At 35.5% G+C, this 24212-nt stretch overlaps 1 protein-coding gene across 2 annotated transcripts; it reads right to left on the reverse strand.

Annotated features, from left to right (window-relative positions):
- Positions 1-365: 365 nt before the first annotated feature.
- On the reverse strand, positions 366-23492 carry LOC134529282 (uncharacterized). Of its 2 annotated transcripts, none has more exons than XM_063363198.1 (8): positions 23192-23492; positions 13731-13853; positions 11558-11614; positions 10844-10957; positions 8320-8379; positions 4482-4541; positions 2911-2964; positions 366-2267 (listed from the first exon to the last, which is right to left on the reverse strand). In XM_063363198.1, the coding sequence occupies exons 2-8, from the start codon at positions 13809-13811 to the stop codon at positions 1860-1862; spliced, it is 834 nt and encodes a 277-aa protein (XP_063219268.1). In that variant the 5' UTR covers positions 13812-13853; positions 23192-23492; the 3' UTR covers positions 366-1859. The 2 variants fall into 2 exon arrangements, with proteins under 2 accessions (XP_063219268.1, XP_063219261.1); XM_063363191.1 differs by having other exon boundaries at positions 23131-23461.
- Positions 23493-24212: the final 720 nt, after the last annotated feature.

Genomic DNA, 24212 nt, shown 5'->3' on the forward strand with positions numbered 1-24212 from the left:
GTCCTCTTGTTCCGCAAATTTTAAATGTCAAAATTTGTTAGCCTCTGATGAAACTAATACTACTCGGTTTCTTTAGAACATTGTATTTGGTTTGATATATCTACTAAACAATATAATTTTCGTGCGGTCAGCGGTGTCTGAAACCTACCTTACGACCAGCCATGTTGCCTATTAACTTATTTAAATGTGAAATACAATATTTCTGTAATCAAAATTTGCACTAAATTTCTATTATCTTTATTGTAATCTCCACGCATAGATGTAAACCAGTTAAATGACGTCACATTACAGGCAGCTAAACAGAGGCAAAATAGAAAACAAGGCTACGACAGTCATCTCACATGTACGTATTCAAAATCCAGGCGTGGTGAATATATTTTATTTAATTTAATATGCAATTTTTAATACAATTCCATCAGAATAACCAAAGTTCACAAGGTGATTGCACAGTGTGTTTATATTAAATTCACGATTATGACCATCCACAGCAGCTTAACAAATTTTTGCAACTATTCGTTGTCAAAGTAGCTGAAGTTTTAAAGTTAACATTTCTTTCTCCCCTCAAACAAAATGGTGATCGCTTTTAATACCTACTTTCCTCATAGTCACCCCACATTGTTCACAAATAAATTTAGAGCTCGGTAAAATTTTAATAATAACCACTCAAACAATTCAAATTTAACCCAAAGTCCAGGTATACAATCAGTATTAATAAAAACACATTCTATCCAATAATCACTTAACACACTAATAGAAACGCATGCATGTATCCCAATTGTAAAAATTTTATTCCATTATTTTTGGAGAGCATTGCACAAATTTACATTAAAATATTGACAAAACCTTCATGCACTGACTCGTATAACCTTAAATTCACACATAACCAAGAAAAATTCATAAAAATGGAGGTTAATTTGAACAGAGTAGAAAACAAGCTGAACATTTTCTCCACGGAGGTTTAAGAATAAAACATCCACACAAACACGAACAAGTAACAATCAAATCCACCACACTTAAAAAAAATATATATAGACAATGCTATGGGTGAACGTCCTGGCGTGTCGCAGTGACTGAAGACTAATCTTGGGGCCGCGATATTAACAAACAAAGCCTTTTCAGAAACCTATGGTACAGATTATAGATTATAATTTTGTTGATTTCGAAACAGGTGTGAATACGAATGAGAAGTTTTCCAGCACCACACTATTTTCCAAGAAGGAAGTAAGTAATAAAATAAGCACAACATTTAATATTTCAGAAAGTAGCCGAGTTAATAATTTACTCATTTAATCATAACGAGAAAGCAGTTAACGTGAAGCAGTGACTACCTATGGTAGCAAACAGTGACATCACTTTCGTACGAAGCCACGTTAACGAATTTTAATCGAGAATAAAAGAAAAATTTGAAATGTATATGCTTCAGAGACAGCTTTTGAAAAAAAAAATTCAAGTAAAACCGAAAATAAAGAAGTTATCTAGGTTTAACAGAAAAGTGACGGTCATAATGTAAAACGATTATCTAATGTTCCTGGCTTCCAAGGCATGAAATGCTATTACGCCATTTAGGAACAAAAAAAATTAAAATAACCCCGAAAATAAAATTTAACAAATATAAATTGTGTGGCTGAGATCCCTACACCAAGTACTTTTAATTATAAAATAAATACTAACATAAATATGTACTATTGACGTTTAAAACATTGAATTTACACGTATGAAAATCATGGGACGTAAAAGCGATAATCCTCCTACTGACTGTATAAACAGGGGTAACATTCTAATATAATATTCCAATGATGTTTATGTTTGTGAAATGAGGGGTGTGGACTCGCGAGGTGAACCAGCACCACTGAGGGAGCCTAGCTGCGAGGGCCGCGGGGACCACCGTGCTCGGCCAGCAGGCGCACCACGCCAGCGTGCATCATGCCGAGCGCCTTGTCCAGCGGCGTCTGCCTCCTGGCGTTGAGCGCCCCCGGGTCGGCGCCGCGCGCCAGCAGCTCTTCCACCAGGCGCGCGCGGCCCCCGGCGGCGGCCGCGTGCAGCATGGTGTTGCCGGCGCCGTCCACCAGCGTGCCCGGGGGCAGGCCCGCCTCCAGCAGCAGCGACACCAGCGCCGCCAGGTCGTGGCTGCAGGCGAACTTGAGCGGCGCCTCGGGCAGCGAGCAGGCGACCAGCAGGTGGCTGTGGGCGGGGCTCCCGCGAGGCAGCGCCGTCTTCAGCCCCGCGCTCAGCCTCTGCCAGTCCCGCGTGAGCGCATACTCGCCGACCTGCGTGCAGCCCTCTCTCTACCAGCCACAGGGGCGAAGCTGCAGCTCTCTCGTCTAACCTCAAGATATACCTGCAGCGGTATCTGCACTAGCCGCGAGAGCGAAGCAGTGTTACCCTTCTACCTGCAGCTCTCTCGTCTAACCTCAAGATATGCCTGCAGCGATATCTCGACTAGCCGCGAGAGCGAAGCAGTGTTACCCTTCTACCTGCAGCTCTCTCGTCTAACCTCAAGATATACCTGCAGCGATATCTCCACTAGCCGCGAGAGCGAAGCAGTGTTACCCTTCTACCTGCAGCTCTCTCGGCTAACCTCAAGATATACCTGCAGCGGTATCTGCACTAGCCGCGAGAGCGAAGCAGTGTTACCCATCTACCTGCAGCTATCGACTAACCACAAGAACAAAGCCGCTACCTGAAGCTATCTACTAAGCACAAGAGAAAAGCCACTACCTGCAGATATTTCTGTCTACCTGCAGCTATCATACTCAAACTACAGGAGAAAACAAGTGTTACACGGAAAAATTTAGAGCCCTAAAAGACCATTGACTAAAATTACTAACATTTTAAACTGTTAAAATAAGGAGGTTTAAGTAATGTAGACTCGTACCTCTCAATCGCTAATCCGAACAGTTTGAAACTCACCATATTCTTCAAAGGATGGTCCTCTTGGATTTTGATGGTTTTTTGCTTTTGGATCTGAAAATAATGACAATTCAGTTTCACCATTTGCAATACAATAATTAGTGTTTTCATTAAGTGATTTAGACTGGTTTAGTATTGTATCAGAGCAAAAGTAATGAAGCACCGCTAAAACACTTCGCTACACACAATGAGGGTAAAGTTCAATTAACTTAAGACATATTTCCTACCTCAATTATTTCGGGTTTTAAGAGAGGAGAGAGTGCGAGACTGTAGAAGTCTAAACAACGAGACTGCGAAAAGTGAGCGAGCCATAAGTTGCCCAATAAAAGGAGAAAGAGGGATAACCGCAGAACCACCGCCAGATATCCGCAACACCTGACCCGTTCCCCTCTTGCGGTAATGTTACTGTCTACTCACAAGAAGGGGCAGCATTTGCTTATCTAGCAACATGTGGGGCCAACGAAGATTAGTGAAGCAAACTTAACTGCAAGGATGTTTTTCAAACTTCTAGACAACTTACTGGAACCGGTAAATCCTCACGCTCACAATTAGAACTGCATGCTAAATGTTTGCAAGAGCACCAATAAAACGTTTGGTGTATTCTTCATTCAAATGAAGGTAAAGTGTCTATGAACTTACAGTAATTTATTTTACCCAATTGAGACTAATCTAATGATTTAATTTTCATAAGTATGTTATAACTGTTCTCTGCTCTTATTTTCGATACAATTTTTTTTATCTCTTACTACATATTTTGATTCATTAGTAATCCTTTATGGTTTTTAATGAACCACAAATATTTGTCAATTCTTAATATAATCTTATGTAAATACTATCTTAGATTTTACGATCTTGGCTGAACTAAACGTATATAAACAATTTACAGATAAGAAGTTACTTAGTATAAAGTTTCTGGTTCCATGGGACCTATTACCTTTGAAATGAATCTGAAAATTATAAAAAAATAATATTTTTCTAATTTTTATTTAGAAATAATAAGGATCACATTTAAGTCCTTTATATATTTATATTTTCTTAATTTGAACAGTTACACATTACAACCCTCCAATTAACTTATATAAAACACTTCAATACATTTTTGACATGCTAAAGTTATATTTTCATAAGTAAATAATACAACTATAAAGCCCTAGTAATTATTATAAAAAGCAAAAATTATAATCAAACAAAAATCTTAGAATAACTGAACGACTCAAAGGTACCTCATTGATATCTGTCATAGTTAAAAAAATAATATTTTAATTTTAACCAACTCCCACGTTATTTCAGTTATACATTGCATCTGTTCTTTGAATGATTTATCATACCTTGCATAACTGATGTGTGTATGCTCTATTTACCTTTCACTGTCACACATCAAAAATTAAAATTTACATCACAGTCTAGAGGAGAAAAATAACCCAGATTGTTTACCAAATGGTTGCCATTGCAAAATATAAAATACCTTTGCTGCAGAATAAAACCTATTAATACGTAGCATAATGTTACGACATTTTACACATGAACGGCACTAGAACTGAAAGGTTCTAAACAATGTCTAATGATCTTACAAGTTTCTTCTGCGGATCTTCTTTAACATTGAGTAAGGAGAGAGGCTTCCTGTCCTGAAACTAACATCGGACATATCAGTCAAATGTAGGGTAAAAATACACACTTTCACATCAGCCAACACACTTTCACCTTAACTGAGCTGCGCTTGGTTTGTGATTAAATTTTAACAAACATATTGTTACAATATTAAAGAAATTGGTTGGATATCCATCAGTATAAAAATACGACGCTATTAAGGGGTTATTATTATTGTATATTCGATATATAGTTTGATATCATCACACGTCTATAGCGGCGCTTGATTGAGACAATATTCAAAAATTGCAAATGAATAAATTTTATCTATGACGTTTGCCCGGCAGTCTAACCAACACGTCTTCTCTGCGAATAGTTAGAGGCAACTAAATGCAGCGTATAATTTATATACTGTGGCGTTTGTGTGAAAATAAAAATAGTAATAATATTCAAGTTTATATTTGTGTGCAAGTGAGTATCTGCTTCATACCACCATAAAGAACACACAAAAGGTTACGAAACAATTGTTTTACTCAGTTCAATGTTTAATTTGCTCCTAATTATATCAAGAAATAATTATCACGTGATTAAATTACGCGTATTTTGGTGCTACGACTTTTGCAAAAATACAAAAAAATTAGCCAACTTTTTAAAACATATACACACTGAATATCAGTAGCAATACATTTTTTAAAAAATAATTATCGAATGATTGGTCGTGAAACTAGAGACAACCCAGTATCTATGTACACTGAGCGCCTCGTAGTTATTTTCCTTCAATGTAATTAATGGTAGATGTTTATAGTAGTAGGGCTTATGACAAAAAGACGTTGTTAGCTAGCTGAAATTCAGATGATAGGTTCGCAGATCATAGTTTCCAAGATCTATGGATAAGTTCCCAATAGAATAACAGCAGCAGATCAGCTGAAAGAAATATATGAAGACTACGACTCAAAGCCTCGGCATCAGGAACCGAAATTCAGCGAATTCTGTGGAAGCAGCAAAATCCTATAGACAGGAAAGTTCTCATTAGCGTCGGACTCTATGGTCTCGACCGACGGGGCAGGAATCAGATGGTTCGAACAGACTCCCTGAATCTTAACATAGATAAAATCAGATGTCCCCAATTCGTTAATACTAGTTAAGATCCATCTATGGCACGGTAGGTAATCTTGTCGCTCATGCAGGGCTCCGAGGATTCGGATACTTTCATATACACGAACGTGTTAGCTCCTTCAATAGCCAAACTCTTCTATTATGTTCTAAAATAAACCTATATCATTCAGTTTGTTGTGTCAACCAAGGAACAAGGCTGCTAAGAGAACCGACTGAAGACCGAATTTATAACAACTTAGTGCATGAAAAATTATAAAATGGAATTTCAACCAAAGAAATGTGTAGATGAGACTCCAACCAAAATTAAAAGTATATACAAATTAATGACTAGCTGCAATGAGATGTGGTTTAACCACGTTTATATATTTTATTTAAATACATTTATCATCAGATAAAAACAGATTAATTAAAAATAATAATTATGATGATAAAATATTATAATTAGTGTAAACATTTACACTGTTTACAGTAATAATCCACAACAAAGTTGGTACACAATTTCTGCCAAGCTTAAGACAAATGTGTGTGTGTGTGTGTGTTCATGACAGCAAAGATATGCCAGTTTGTTTAGGGCCACACAGAAGAGAAATCAGGCGAGCCAAGTTCTGAAGTCAGTTGTGCGAAATTAAGTATGGTGGCGCAGTGGTAACACTGAAGGACCCAGGTTCAAACCCCGATGCAAACATTCTGATTGCGGTTTTCCATCGTCCATCGAAATCAACATCCTGGGATGGTCCTAATGTAGGCTATGACCACCTGATTCCCCAGTTTACTTGCAGTGACGAGTGCATCAGCCACTAACTACCTTGTCAACGAGAATTTGCACAGGTAAAAATTAAAAAAAATATCAAATATTTATTCCTAGTCGTAAAAAATATTTCCTAATTCATATCCACCATAAGTCCAAAAACAATTAACAGGAAAATTTGATAAAATTTCGTATAATTTACACAAAACTAAAAATAAAAACCCTCGTGTATAAATTTCTTTAAACAGATACCTGTTAAATACATACTTTTAAATATTGCTGTCTAGAACAAAATGTCTGCAAACGTTTTAAGTATAAAAGGCTTGCTACGAAACATACAGTGTGTTAAATCTACTGATGTTTTTTCAATCTTATGCTTTAATATTAAATGTTAAGTTTGCAGCAATTTACTCATTTGTTATATCTAACTGTTCGCAATTTTTCTTGCTGGGATTTTAAAAAAAAGTTAAAATTTTTTATAATTCTTTTATTATTAGTTGCTAGGAAACATAACATTTTACCCCTCTAGTACATAAATCAACGAAGTAACCAGTTGTTATGAAACAGCACAGCTAAGATGGCCTACTATTTACAAACTATTATAAACAATACTTATGTAAGTGGAGCATCAAGAGTATTTTTGTCCCAATAAAACGAATTTTCGCTCTACATCAATCATGCTCTATGACATCACGGATTATGCCTCTAGGAGCAAATTACTCAACGAAATTTTATAGTTTATCTTAATAAACATTAAATACCCAATTAATGTTTATAAAACAGTTACAAGCAACTATTTTGATTTTGTATAACGTGTGTGTGTTTACTTATGTGACCAGGGTGGCAGCACCAATCACCAACGTTCTTGTGAACGAACTGATATTTTAAAAATGAAAAAAAACTAAGTTTCTGAAAAAATTGCTACTTAACGCAACAGGGAATGTCGCATAAATCGGTTAAATGGAATAGCATACACATAAAATAAGGTGTTTAGACAGTGCTGATTGTGTTATATTTAAGCTTATGTGCATAGGAAAATAATACGAGTTATAATTAATAGGAAACTACCACATTTAAGTAATGCCAGCAAGTCCTTGGCCCGACCTAACCACCATTGTGAGAGACCGTTAAGAGATGCTCATTTGCTTATTTAAAATGAATTGAGAGCACTGAATTGTAACGTAAATAAAAGAGAAGAACTTAACTATGTAAACAACAATATTACGGTTTAAATTATAAAACTAACACTCGTCTGCCCAGTGGTCCGTTTGTACAATTTTGATGCCTAGCATTGTTCCTGACGTCTTCAAAATGTAAAAAATACTTTGGAATCAAATAACTTTAATTGTGTTGTGCATTATAATCTACATAAAAAGATCTTGTCACAATATGACATATTATGCCCGTCCTGATATCCTACAATTTTATAAGCAGATAGGCCTTTCTTCTAAACAGAAAGGTTTATGTATCTTATTTGTTCTGACCATATCTTGGGTTGTAAATACTAATTCAATGTGGTTCTTATTCCTCTTGTTTGAAATATTTTGAATACAAATTTTACAGTTTACTACTGTTTTGATATATATATATATATATATATATAATTTAATATTGCAACAATTTATCCCAAAACCATATTTATTTATAGTGTCAAAATTTTTTTCATCACAGCTGTGTACTATTTATTGAGATAAATTCCTTGTTGAAATACACTATAGTATGTTTGTTTGTATGTGCCTAACAGAGAAATATTAAGTTTTGATTGATTGTTTCTGCTGCAGTATCGTTTAATAGTGGTAATAACATACCTAAAAGTGGTTACATATAACTTATGCACATACCACACTGCAAGCATTGTCTTCATTATATTGGTAAAATCATAACAGTGTTTATATTCACGTAACTACGTACATAGATTTGAGTGCGCATGTTTAAATAGCATTACACATTATGTTTACCTTCTGAAGTTCTTTAAACATTTCCTCCTTAAATGTTGCGAGCGTTCGAGACTGCTTTCCCTGAAATCGAAGAAATGCCGTATAAATATTGGTTTTCAACAAATAAATTATCCAACCACAGATTTGGCATGTGAATGTTTCCCAGTTATATTCATATATTTTATTTTGAAAATGCATCTATCAAAGAAACTTAATAAAAATATAATTTATAAAATATGTCGTTTTCCCAATAAACGATGTGCTTAATTATAGTATGTCTTAAGCTTATAATATTGCAGTAAAGGTAATGGTGAGTACTGTTGCCAGAATGAACTGGCTTGTTTAATATTATGAACACCATATTGATAAGTTTTTTAATTTAAAAATTTGTTGATTTTTCCTTGTACCATAAATTGGTGTATTGAAATTACTATAGATTTAGTCATTCTGACAAAGTAAATTAATTTAATACTAAAAACCAATAATTATTTTACAGATGTTAGAACTTTTATCAGTGTCACTATTAGTAACACAACAATCCAAAAAATGTGTTATCCTGAATGCTAACGAAAGCAAAAACTATTATTTAAACGCTATGAAAACCATTTTGACAAGAATTGAAATCAAGATGGCGTCAATTACGGATCCTTTAACATAATGCAATATCAGATGATGCTCTTGATTGAATACAACAGGAAATTTTTTTTCCAAAATTTGATTCCAGAACTTATTTACAAAATATGTTTCCGATTTATTTTAAAAATTTTCATTACATTACAGTTGTATCCAAACCTTTTGTGCTTAATTGCGTGTATCTCGCTACAACGCAACACAAACAAGGTCGGTTCTAATGACAGAAATCGTGCTTGGGAAACAGTAAGTGCCCACAAATGCATTCTGCAAACTAAGTTAGAGATGCTCTAAGTGGACACACTAAATAGCTGAACACTGGCCACTTGCAGTCCTCACTAAACAGATAAACACAGGCCACTTTCAGTCCTAAGTAGTCCAAGAAAAATTTTCCACTTTATGCTTTAATGAAGTCTCAATGTAACTAGGGGTGCAAGTCAATCCAAGTGCGTGGAAATAAGATTACATGTTTAGTTCTCTAGTCATGAATTGTAGTCATGAATTTTAATTTAGCACCTGTCTAGTAAAACTGGAAAGTTCAATGACTATACTTTTACTTTACTGGTTATAATTCACACACTAAGGCTCGTAAATATTGAATCACTGCAGTGGAAATATGTCCCAAATGCACAAATATGTTCTGCATTCTGGCTAACTAGGGATAGTGTATTTAGCCATGTTAGTTTTATTATTAAAATATAGTAATCTTGAAGCCTGAAATCAGTATACACGTTTTTTAAGGCACTTTAGGTTTTATAATAAAATATTTGTTGAAAAATAAATATTAAGCTAAGAGAAATATAATTCTCAACATTTTAATAAACTTTCGAAATTTCTATGCATTTTTTTTTTCAACAGAAAATAGTTCATGGTGCTATTGTTGTCTTCGTACGTACACAGCTACACTTTTTTATCATCATTTATGGATGTTACCAGTGTGCTGTATGTTAGAAAGGATGAGTAAACTTATAAACATAAATAATCCAGTTTATTGTTAAAATGCAATAAGAAAAACTTTTAACATGCAATGTTTAAATTAATTCAAAGTATAATTATTTATCTATAATAGTGTTATCAGGTGTAGCAATATTCTAACCAACATCTCAAAACTGTGCACGGAATGCAAGTAAATTTAAGTTTTATTTAAAAAAAATATTAGGTGCGTGTACTTACGTACACTCTGTTAGAAGTTATACTTATTTGACGTAATAAAAAACAAACTTTGCATGCAAATATAAATAAAATAAAAGGACTGGTGTGATATAAATACGGTTGGTCAAGTTTAAAATAGATCAAATAAAATAATAAAATAATACTCAGTATTCAATATTAATATATAACATATTATAAATTATATTAAAATAATGGATACAATTTTTAATTATTTTTAAAATTAAAGAAATATGTGAATGTGTATTCAAATTTATTCACTTAAATGATTAAATAATTAATTTATAGTTCAATAATTTATACATACGGGAATATCACTAATGAACACACTTAAAAAAATTACTAACAATTTCCATCACGAAATTTCACAAAATTTTCAAATAAATGTATTAGTATTTAAATATTTATCACTAAAATATAAGTTCTAAAAGAACATTATTATTATTTGCATGTGGCCTTTTTATTGATCCTGTGAAAATTTCTTTGCATGGTGCGCGCTCATCGTAAACATTCATTTATCATATTTTCATGACGCGCCTAAATGTAAAAAAATATTCTTACAACGATGTCTGAACAAAAGGCTAAGGATATATAGACTATATATAAAAAGCCTTCAGAGTTTGTCGATCGGCGATTGAAAATAAGGAAGAGCGCAAGTTATGACAACTTAGGCCAGAAGACTATATCCCTAAGACTTGTCTGGGAACTGGACAGTCAAACGCTTAGAACTGGACATCACCCTGACCTGCTTCTGAGACAGGTCCTCCCTGAGGCCGAGGGGAGTCCCCGGCTTACTTTCCTGCAACAAACGCGTCGGCTTCATTTCTTGAAGCTCAGTACTGTGCTGCCTGAAGACTTCCTGAAACACAAAAATTTGCTGCCTGAAGACGTATATTTGTCGCTGCTGTTCATTAAAATGTTATAAAATGGTAACTAGAAGAATTTCAAAACTTTTTTCTTGGAATAGAAATTTTTGGCAAATATATGTTTAATCAAATTTTAGAGGGTTAGTTTAAAATGCATTTATTAGCTACAGAACGTAGTATTAGTCAATTGTTATTAAAGGTAAATGAATTTGTTCGTGTTCTTATTTAAAGATTCTTGGCATTTGATGTAAACATTATAAATAATATAGTTTTAAATCTGACAGAAAATGATTTATATTATAATTGCCTCAGTCAATCCTATAAAAAACGTGGTCAGCCTTTAGTTACGGGAGGTCACATGTTGGATTTGGAGTTAATCATTGACCCTCTACCACAAAAAATCTCCCATTCGTTTACTAGGGACAATCCTTTTTTTTTCCTGTCTACAATTACCACAATTAAAATTTTGAAAACATTGTTACATTTTTGCTCAGAAAAGGAGGGTATTCGTATTCACAAACTTCAGTAGGATGTATTGTGGTTGCTTAAGTAGTTTAAGGTAAAAGCGATAACTACTGAAGCTAAATAATTACCTTTGTGACCAGCAGCGCTCTTCTCTTGACGGAATTACTACGCTGCAAGATCCTTGCCTGAAACAAATTCAATTCACCTATAATATTAAGGGCGGTATTCCAACACGTTAGGGTAAGGTAGCAAATAATCACCGTCTTGTTGGGTGAGATACAACCGTAGTTACTCGCAGGCCGTATTCCAGAACGTGTTCAAAGCAAATCCCATTAAGGTACCAAATCGGCAGTCGTAACTGTTCTCTGCTCGAGGCTAGAAACTAGTTTCAAAGCATTTTAGTGGAAGTTTCGCAACAATCGATACAATATTTTACGGCAAAAATACAAGAGATAGCAGCACCATCGCACAAAACTGCATTTATAATTTTATCGAGAACTTTTTAAATTGAGATTTATTCTTGCGACCATTTGTATATTAGCTTGACAATGCTATATTTTCTTAGTTTCTGAAGGCTATGAATGATGACCTGAACATTTTTCTCGCGCTTTTTTTAGGTGCTACCTAAGTCGAAATGAAGAGCGACGAAGTTGGGTAAACTTCGAAACTGTTGGTGCTACGGAATGGACTGATGTAGATCTCAGCCCAAGTTCCCAACCACCAGCATGGTAGACTTCTACTGCTCTGACCCAACTCTTCACCCAGACTACCCTCTGTATTCTGTATACTCCTACGCAATTAAATGAATGCCCTTGCATTCCGCGTGTTATGTGCCCCGGGTTTTCCTTATGTACACGCATATTTTACCTGGGCCCTTTAAGGATAAGGGAGATAGTCATGGCACAATTGCTGCCATGGCTGACCTATCCCCGAACAAAGAACACTATGCTTGCGACCCTTTCCTGCATGGCTAATCCCAGCGTGACTAGGCGTATAGGCTTAGGTCCGAGGCGCACTGTACTTCGTCGGCTTACTTCTAAAACCTCGTAACTCCATTTCAGTCAATTTTACAGGAGAACTTATGAGCTTTTGGAGCACGGTTTCGACTAACAAAGATACGATGTTTTATAATTTGTGAATAGAAAAGAGACTAAGTAGAGTTGACTTACGAGTTTTTATCAGCATGTGCACTATGAAAAAATGAAAAAATACACCAAACACATCCCGAATATAAAACTGGGAAAATCTGGACGAGGTTTTAGAAGCAAGCAGACAACTTACAAGTACAACTGAACAAATCTCCATCTTCGATAAAAAATGTTATTGGATGGTTACGAGTGGCACTATCTCAGTCCGAAATGTTGTGGCTGGCACAAGTCCGTGCTAGTGAATGACATGGAACCAGTTCGAGTAGGCCCTTTGTGGCGCGAGGCGAGGAACTGAGGGGCTAGGCCCCGCTCAGAGCGCACACGGCGAGAAGCATGTGGAGCTACAGAAACAAGACAAGAGGTTACAACTGAACCTAAAAATCTGCAAAATACAAAAATCTACAAAAATATTTAAAAATATCCCCAACCCGAACTCTTCCTATAACACTTCGTTTTAGTTAGATTACAAAGAAAAAAATTGCGTGGAGTTCACGCGTGACAAACGTGAAAATTCTTGCTTAGGTACCAGGTAGAGAGAGAAATTAGCATTTCTTAATTGATCAAGAAATTTTTTAGAAACTGGAGTATGTTTGTATGATCACAAAAAAAATTGTTAGACATGTTAAATCATGACTTTCAGGTGAATAAAAAGAACACTCCAGTTGAACAGAAATTACACTTATAAAGTTAACCTGTTAAGTACGTATAAACGTAATTTTTACATTTTAAATCACACTATTCATAAAAAAGAACGATACTTATAAAGTTAATTGCACAAATAAATAAACCTTTTTTTACTCGAATAAATAAATTGTCGATACTATAAATAATAAAAATATATATGGTAACTTCAACGTTAGCCGTCACGAAAACTGAAGTGTAGCCAAACAAGTAGCGTTACGATGATTCCGTAGCATTACTGCTGCGTCATTTCTACCTCTCCCCTGCCGATGCCCTTTCCGGCCGTTACAACTAGCGTATAACGTTCTCCGTTACGTTCCTATCCCTTCTTTCTTGCCGTCTTATTCGACCGCTAGTGCATGCGTACGAGTGGCGTCTCCTCTAAAGGGTTCCCCACCACGTTCCTTACTGTTCCCCTCATGCGATCGGAATCTTCGTAACGCTCAGACACATTGTACCTCGGGCCTCCTACCTTGGCTGGCGAGGGCGTGATGGGCGAGTCTCTGGGCCTCCTGTCCCGAGTGGCCGCCTGCCTGCCGCGCGCGGAGGACATTCTGCCAGGCGATCAGGGAGGTCCTGCTGGCGACTGGCGCGCCTGGACATCACAAGCACACACGGTGGGCGACGGCAAGCCTAAGATGCACATCAAGTTCTGCCGTTCCCGATTACACCCGAACAATTCACCTTCGGCCCACCTCGAGTTTATTTATATATATTTATATTTCTCTGTTTATTTTAATGTAGCTATACTAACCTAACTAACCGTCCATAGTGTTTTAAAGTGTTTTAATGTAGCTAACCTAACCGACCACTTTTAATATTTGAATTCATTTTTCCTGCGCAAAAATAAAACAAATCCCGAAGTTGGCCGAAGGTGAATTGTTCGGGTGTAATCGGGAATGACAGAACTTTATGTGCATCTTAGGTCTCCCGTGGGCGACAGTCATCGCGTTTGCTCAGTTTCCCTTGGAACCCTGTCCACCTTTGACTGCCAAGTTGCATGAAAATGAAATCGACACGTAGTTTCCCCAAATATCGTTAACAGGGACAATACGGTAAACTGCTAAGAAATACGAGAGACAAGCGATTACACCGAACCTGACAACGTGGAGTGCACCGACTTTTTTTTAAGTGCGTAAAACCAGTTACAGCGGTGGCATATAGCTGCGTGGAGTATAAATTAGCTAGAGAGCAATGCGGTAAAATGTGTCGCGCCTAGCCAATGTTATTTGGCCAGAATTTCCCATATTGTCTAATAAAGATATTTGGTTTCCCGCCTGAGGCAGGGTCTACGAGGGTGGAATAGGGCTCACACTCGCAGGAGCCGGCTGCCCTACCCGAGGGAAAGACCTGTCTTTCCGGCCAGCCTAGAGAATGCCTGATGCGAGACCAGTAGGGAGCAGCGATGGAATGAATCGGTTGGGGAAACTAAGTACTCCGAGAAAACCCACAGGCCACAGCAACGCCCGCCACGTTTCCCACTTGCAAAAATCCGGGTTCGCCTTGTGAGGCGAGTGGCGAGTGGTCTAACCACTACCACTGCGCCAATTGTCAAGTTATATATTGACCAATAATTCAAGATTTCATTGTAATTTTTATTTTTATGGAATTCGTCACCGTCACTAACACCGTATACATCACAATTTAGGTCAAAAAAAGACCACATATAATTATTGTATCTACTAAACTTACATAGCTATTTTAACACTTAAAAATAATTAGTTTGAATGCGTGGTTTATTTTTTCTGGCAATGACTAATATTTTCTTCCTTTTATTATTACAATACTTTTGAGTAAAAAATAAATATATATAATTATAAACCTTAATTTTCTTATTAATTTTCTCGTGACGTGTTAGATATTGACTACATTTATTAAATTAATTTTTAAATAAAAATTTCTATACTATACTTTTCAAGAACACTTAAAAGAACCAAAACAAATTTTTATACTTAGTGAATAATTGTTTATAATTTTTAATGGCTTATGCTTAAGGTTTACGAATTAAATTTTGTATTTAAAAGAAAATGTAGTTCAGGTGAATTTCGTTTCAGTTTGACCTCCGTTTCTGTGCATTTAGATTTCATTGCTATTCAGCGTGAATACCTAAATTTACATATAGTGCAAACCAAATAATCTGAAAATTTTCTAATCTACTTCCAAAAGGAATTTCTGACAGCAATTGCAAGCATTCAATACAAATATGGCTTATGTTAAAAACCTTTTCCAGCAGGAATACACCGAGGCAAGCAAATTTGCACTAACACCATTAGAACCGATAGAAAACAATAAACAAAAGTTCTAAAGTTTTTGGCATTTGACACTTGCTTAGCGCGGAATCTTATAATGTGTAACTAAGAAACAGCACCACACATGAGGCATACCAGCAGTGTCGCCTCATTACACGAGGATGGCAAAGTTAATATTCATCACCGACACGAGCTGTATTCAAATATACAAATTTCTCACGTTTTTTCCAGCAATTATTCGAAATAAAAGCTCCGATGCACGCTTAAAATATTTTGTACTATTCTCAGTATTGAGTTATTTGCAAAGCTTTAAAAAAAATATTCACAGTTTGTAGTTTGTTTTAAATGTGTATAATAAATTTTGCTTGCAAACTTCAATTTTACAATAATCAAACTAACGTTTTAACTTTTTTTGCTCGTGCTAAACACAAATTTTTAGAATACTGTAGTGATTATAGTCAAATACCGCCTCTCTTGTAACGAGGTCATTAAATTATAATACACCTTTGAGTAAGTAACGGAAGCTGTTCAGAATATTATAGTCACAAATTGGTGAAAGCGTGTTGGTAAAAACTGAAAATTAAATGAAAAAAGAGATTTGATTTCTAAAAATTGTTACTGACGTTTTGCAATTTAAAAGTGGGAGAGGTTATTGCAGTTGGAATTGCCAACATGAAAGGGTTAATTAAATGTTTGGAAACAGCACTACAGTTCGTTTCAGTCCAAAATTGTTCCGGCGGCTCATGGGACATCGGATACCGGCAGCCTGTACAGGCTTTAGCGACAGTCGATATTGTATGCTGGACTAGCTGCAGTACCCGGAGTTTCCCGGGCTGAATACAGCGTGAAGGGAGCTTTTTTTAGAAATCATATGTAGACAGTAATGTTCCACTTCGGGTCTCACCAAGGATAAAAATAGGAAATCGCCAAATCTTACTATTTGACCGTGTGGCGGACAGAAAAATGAACACACTCACTCTTTGTATGTCTATGACCCCTGATTTTCTGCTATAAAATGAATTTACCCATGGCGATTGATTGAACGGTATTGAAGTTGTTGCGCTGCAGCGCCAACTAGTGGAAAGTTACAAAAAAAATTCTTCCCCATAAAAAAAATATCTGTCAACATTCATGATTATCGGCCAAGCTGTCAGTATCAATCTCAGATATACCTAACAATATATATATATATACAATTTCTACTATTTTTACATGCTTTATATTAGATTCACCTGTATGTTTGTTTGTCTGTCCGTCTGTAACTCTTTGGACTAAGAGTGGCTCATCACTGTAAAATGTCCCACAAATTTCATTACGTTCGTTAGCCGAGCGGTCTAAGGCGCGCGACTTCTGTGACGTCAGCTTTCGGATTCAGCGATCGTGGGTTCTACTCCCGGCCACGCCGAAAAAAAAAATGTTTCTTTTTCCGGTAAATTCTAAGATTATATCCATACATCTAACTGTAAATGATTCGGAGAGACTTTACCATTTCTTTGTGACGTTGCAACTCCAAATAGTTATCTCAGATGGTAATAGGTAGTGTCAGTAACTCATTTCCCTATGATAATTATACATAAATATAGTTTAACTAAAAAAACATGCTTTTAAAGAATATCAAACTAAAAAGTTAAAAATAAATATAGTTTAAAAAACTAAAGAAACATGCTTTTAAAGATTATCAAACTAAAAAGTTAAAAATAATTTTAAAATTTAATTTATGACAATAGTATATAAGCAATACTAGTATAAATGAGAAAAAAGCATGGGGCGCTTAATATACAAAAAATATGCCACAAAGCGCCTCAAGCTTTTTTCTCATTTATACTAGTATTGCTTATATACCTACTATTGTCATAAATTAAATTTTAAAATTATTTTTAACTTTTTAGTTTGATAATCTTTAAAAGCATGTTTCTTTAGTTTTTCAAACTATATTTATTAGCTAATCCTATGCAAATGATTTCTGGCAGTTACCGAACTAAGTAAACTATTATTACGTGCTAGCGACTCAGCATACTTCACTCGCCCTTGTGAGGTACCTACTGGAGCAGTTCGTATGGATAAAATAGTTTTGGCCTCTATAAATGATATTTAGCCAGCTAAACAGGTGGTTAATATTTCTTTATGATGTGCAACATCTTGGCTCGGTGTATACGGCATTTGGTTGAAATAGTTTCGTGAATGGAACGGAAGTCGCATGGAACGGAAATGTGTAGCCACAGTGCTGCCATCTGTGGCGGATGACCAAACCATAGTTCACAAAACCAAATAGAAACTTTTAAAGTATTGACTGCTTAAAGTAGTTTAATAAGATGGACTGTCTTAATAAAATTCCTTGTCGAAAATCAGGTCCAAAGCCGGATTCTAGTATTTTTTTCAAGTATTTTCGGAGCCACTTTATTATATAACTAAACTTTTCGCTCTGCAATTACAATGATTCGATAGTAGACTTAGTAGCTGCTCCGGCAACAAATTCTACCAGTGGGTGCGGAAACTACGAGTAATTAGCGTCAATTAATATATTTAGAAACATAATTTGCGTATATTTATTACGCGTGGCATTATTTCAAAGAATTCTACGTTCAATTTTCGTATGATAAGTGTATTTGAAACATAAAAACACACGAATTTGGTAGTCAGCGAGGTTAGATGTTACACATATCTGGCTAATACTGAGAGACTAGTTCACATTTGCTTTAATAATTAAATGTAAAACTAGAAAATCTTTTAGATAAACAAAATAATTTAAAATCGGGGAGTATTCTACATCATACCATAATATTGACGTTAAACAACATGGTGGTGCCGACATCATTAAGGGACAAGCACGGGAATATAGGGTTTTTGTCTGTCAGAATTCACATGTTTTGCTCAAAATAAATTACGTTATTAAAATAACCTTCGGATGTCTTCTAATATGCTACAGCTCTACCTACTTTAGTATACAATACGATAACGTTCATAAATATATACTGTATCGTGTATACGACGGTCCTTCCCGGTTTAGTATATTTTGTATTTCCATAATTATATAATATTTTTGTTTATTACTTTTTACTATAATTTAAACTTTTCATGAACCTAAGTTTACTCATAGTACAGAACACGGCACCGAAAAAATATTTCAGTCTAAAGCAATTTCCTCGAAAATATTGTGTGATAAACAAGCATGCGATTCTTTCCCTACCAATACGCATATTCCCACGCCTGTAGCATAAGAACTTAACAGGTCGTAATTACTTCACCACCTTGTTTACTTCAATATCCCTACCATATCAAGATGCAAATTTATTTTAATTACCTACGTTATCCTCACTAAACCTGTCACTGTTTTTATCACTTCAACGATTGCAAAATTAACCTACCTTGGAGAAACGAGCTGTTCTACTTAATATAAAAAAAATATTCACTTAAAGGAAATTAATATTTAACCTAACATCGCGAATGACACACAACACCTCTCACCAAACGCAGCAAACGAAATTCACATAACAAAATAGTGCAAATCACAAACATTAAAAAACCATAAAAATCTTTTGATTTATAGCAAAAATCGTTTACGGTCAATATTAATATATTATGTGTTAAATTTACGCCAGAAAACTGCCATTCCACCATTAATTCCGTATCTGGATACTTGAACCGTCGCTTTCCTGGTCACTTCTACAATCACCACACATTCTCTCTCAAAATTGTGTATTTATATTATTTTAATATAAATAAACATGACTTTGCATTTCTATTGTGACTACTACTAATTACCACACATTTCCAATAAATTTTTACTGCCTACAAAAATACTTATTGTGTACTAAATCAACACCACTTATTACTTCACTTGTACTTTTACCATTGCTACTATCGCTCTAAAACTCACGCACAATAGCATTTGTATTGATTTTCACGACGCTATCAAATTATATTTTTTCACAGTTACCAATTATTACAGAAAATACTTTCCTTAGTTCCTCCATTGAAGTTCGTTACTGGCCAACTTCCATGTCTACATACATTCCCCTATTTTCTATTCATCCAATAGTGCACGGAATAGTGTAGTAAACTACACACCAATTGTCTTCTTTATTTAGATGATTCATGCAAAGGTAATTTTGTTTTTTAGTTCAATTTTTTGACATCCGTTTCGGTGTTATTTAGAATTTAGATAACTATAGGACGTCGCGGATTTTTCGAAAGGAAAGAAAAATTTGGAAAACATGGTTTTTACACATTACGCGACCTTAAATTTTCCCTGAAGCGATGGTTTCCTAATTACTAGTTTGTGAAAAAATAATATTTTATAGCTTACATCATACCAGCATCGGACGTATCGTTTCGGGAACGAAACGTAAATAAAAACGGAAAATATGTTTTTCAAATACTAGAAAGTCTCTAAATGTACCCTGAAATCATGGTTTCTTAGTACCTAAAATAATAGTTTAAAACGTATATTACAATATCTGTGTTTTCACACTGCCACTGCCAGTCATGGTTTACCAGCGATCTGCCCTGATCGTGTATCTCCGTTTCGCACAACTGCAGACAGATCTGGAGAATTAAAAACACGCTAATTCTTTCGTTTCATATATTGAAGTTTATCCCTTGATCATGAAGGCTTGATACTGATGGCTTCATCCTGTGGTACATGATGATTGCTGTTTTAATTCATTACGTTGGAAGATCGTGTATTTAAAAATATTGTCATATAATAATGAATTATGATTATAAGTCTAATAAAAAAAATCATAATTCTTTCTTATTTCACAATTTATTTTATATACAGGATCTTCCAACGAACTTAACTAAAACAGCAAGCACTGTGTACCACAGGATCAAGATATAAACTTTCGATACGTGAAACACCAGCCATATACACAAATACGACGGCTGTTATCAAAGAATTCCCTGGAAAGACAAGCAAAATTCAATGTGTCGGCTACTTCAGTTTTCATCACGTATTCCTCACAGAAAATGTACGACATTAACAATTTAATTCAAATTTTGGTTCCCATTAGACTCGTTCGTTACAACGTCACTCAAAATAGAACGTACTTAAAATACAATGTAACAAAACAAATATTTCCTAATACAATTACATGCGTATTCTAAAAAACAACACATTAAATACCAGCATTAAAAATGCATTTCAATTGCAATAAAGACGTTATTTAATCCAATTTCATTACAACAACACCTAAATTGACTTAAGTTCTCAAACATTTTTTAAAAACCCACACGGGTAAACAAACAATGAATGTCGGTGATTGCGTAAATATATAGGTATTGTAATGCAAGCTGTTATTTTTTAACAAATTAGTATGAATTACGAAACCATCCCTTGGGAGTAAATTTATGGACGTGTGTTAAAACCAATGTCTAGCAATTATTTTTCTTTCAGTTAAAAAAAGCCGTGACGTCCGATAATTAACATAGCAATGTTTATTTGAAACCACGCGAGAAGTAGGTAGGCCTACTTAGATTTCGTTTACTTACGTACCTGCGTACTTCACTCGCAGCCCGGACCGCCTAACTGACGTCACTTCAAATAAGTAGTTAAATACTTCAAATGAATTCATTCACGACCTCTGTGTGTTTACTTTTAGTGTGAGAAATTAAGCCATGTTAAATCAAATCACATGTTAAGACAACGGAGTAAAATTCTTACGTGACGGCTTTTCCGTGAATTAATAATAAAATTCCGAAAATACATTTTTTTCTAATACTAAAGGCGTTCCACCGTTAAGTAAACAGTTAAATGGTTTCCGCTATATTACCGTTTGTAGGTCACATTTGATAGGGTATGCAGAGAAGCGGCCATCTCCATGTCGTGCTTTAATTTTTGCATTTGGATATTGTGACTTAAAAAAAATTCAATAGCACGTAACACGACGTATCAAAGAAATAGTAATTACATGTATCAAACTTAATTTCCTTTTGTACGTAAGGTTACCTGCTGTCGTACGTAAAAAGTCTGCGCTTCGCGCCTCCATACAGCCAAACAAATTCCTCAAGGGTTGACGCTTGTGTTTCGATACACAGAAAACACACACATAAATTTATTATTTACGTTCCATTGCATCAAAATATCCAAATGCAAAACACATTAAGTTTCTACAAATGGAAAACCACAGGATCGGCAACGCAAAGCACCATATGACGGCCGCTTCACTGCATAGGCTATCGAATGTGACCTACGAACAGTAATTTCTCAGAAACCGGTAGGAATTTAGAAACACTGTTTACAAGGTAAATAGATGAATACCTTAGTATTCAAAAGTATTTTAAAAATTCTATTTTATTACGAAAAATCTGTGACTTAAGTATATTGCCAATAAAGATAAAGACTTACTAGCCGCAAGTTTCACTGCATTTAAGCACACACACGCACAAACACGTAAGCCTTCTGTAAGAGAGTATACTTGTTTTACTAGCTTATTCAAGACACGTATAAATTGAGCTTTTTACTAGCTGCTCATTGGTGACTACATTTATCGCTAACAAAAACATTCCGTTTATCAACTCAGTGACTCGCTTATCACGTTGGCGTAGTTAGTGAGCCAAGAATGGTCTATTCTTCAATACTCACTGCTATGACTGTGTTGTGATTAATCGTAGAAGTTTCAATCAACAGTGATGAAATACGAATGTTTGAAAATATTGGTAGATTTATTTACAATCCATACTTTAAAAATTAAAATAAGAGCTACACTGTCGCAAAACAGTAAACTTACGTACTGAGCAACAGAAAATGCACATTAAAACAAGTGTTCTGTAGTTCTTACAGTGTATGAACTAATCCATATTAATTTTACAGAGTTCTGTGTTGTGGGTGAACACGTCTCGTTGTTGTACACTTAAAGGTTTTGGATGTTCTGTTAATTTTGAAATATTTTTTTGTTAAATCATGTTTTTAGCAAGTTAATTCAGATTCCGCAAACGTTACGAAGACTTTTATACATTTACAAAGACATGGATGATATGCAACTAGTTTTATTTGTTAATTTAACGTAAGATATTTTCAACAGCGTAGGAAGCTACGTTATCTGAGAACCTTAACATCCCTCCAACCTCACGTGAGCAAACAAGATTCACTCGCCTGTCTAATGGAACACTACCTGATTTAGTGACGTCACGCTCAAAAGCAAGTTAACTTTCTGACCAGTGGAGAGTACTCCTGCCAAGACAGCATTTCAGCGTTATTTGCGGGTTTTGTACAGCAGGGAATCAATTTTTGTGCGGTTATAAAGTAAAGAGGTAAAACACAAATGTAAAATTTTACGTCACCCGGTCACGCACTCACACGCACGCAACGAAACTTTGAATATTGTATTAGAAATAAGACTAGTCTTTAAAGTGGCGACGGCACGGTCGTTTTCACCTTGTCTGTGCTGACCACATATAAGTAATATTAAAAACACAAGTAACCATAAATCATGTAACATTAACATAAGTTTACAATTAAATAAAACTATTGGCGTTAACTGGTTTGAAACACAGTATAACCTTTGCGATATGTTTTCCTTCGACTTCAGGGCATAAACACGCCTTATTAAACCACGCATTTGCTTTCACTATCAACCTTGCTAACTTGTCAAAGGAAATGCGGTAGTTAACCTTTGAAATTACCTGGTTCAACAGCAGGCGTTGTTAAGACGATGACAATCTGTCTCCTGAGCACACAACTCACCTCGCCTCCGCTGTCACCGCGGACTGACTGCTGAGCCGCGACAACTGCCTTGCCGTCCCGCGGGCTTGCTGCTGGCAGTTGCGCCCTGCCTCGTATCCCTCCGCCAATTTTTTTTTGTGGTTAACGGCTTTCGCCCACAACAAAAACTAGACTCGCACGTGGTCAACACGGCTGATGGTCCCTCACAACCATAATATCTTCGTCTCGCCACTGTAGCCTCTTCTAGAGAGCAACACAGGCGTAGTCCAACGGAAATCTATACCGGGTATCCCTCCGCCAAGCCTGGTTGTCGCGTCTGCCCGCAGCGCTCTCCCCGTCATAGACACACACAACAAGACGTGCGGCTCTTACAGTGCAAACTGAAACCATGTTTTTATTTCGCTACACGTGACGCTATCTGTTGGGTGGGCCCATAACTACTAGCAAAATAATAAAACTCGGACGGGAGGTTAAAATCCTAATCGTTAGGTTTATAATGCATATTTAACTACTTGATGAATAATCGCTTAGTAACAGCGATTTAAACAATGCGATTAACAATACTGTTTTGTAATTTAAAAAAATGTTCTATACAAATCTGTAGGAGATGCAAAAATTTCTGCGATGTCGAGACCGAAACGTCGAAAGTCGAAAACCTAAATTCTTCGAACTTTACACGCAGAAAGGAAAGAAAAAAAAGTACAGTACCAATCCAAAAAACACGGAGTTGAGACAAACAAAATGTCTTACGTATCAATCAGCTCGCTAGTGAAATGCGATTACCTGCTGACTGTATCACCGTATTTAAGGCTCAGGTCTCACACGCCTGCATTAATTTTCTTGTTACTATGTATTTATAGTCAACCTTTAAATTTAACACGATAGCTCTCTAGAATTTTATGTTTTGGATCTCGAATATATACCTACTAAATATTATTTTGTGGTGATAAAATGTAATGCAAGTTTTCTTAAATACGACATTTTTGCAGTCTAAAAATAGCGCTTGGAAAATATTTTTGGGAAAAAAAATATGTGGCTATCA

Source organism: Bacillus rossius, chromosome 1 (genome assembly GCF_032445375.1).
Source record: "Bacillus rossius redtenbacheri isolate Brsri chromosome 1, Brsri_v3, whole genome shotgun sequence".
NCBI lineage: Eukaryota > Metazoa > Arthropoda > Insecta > Phasmatodea > Bacillidae > Bacillus > Bacillus rossius.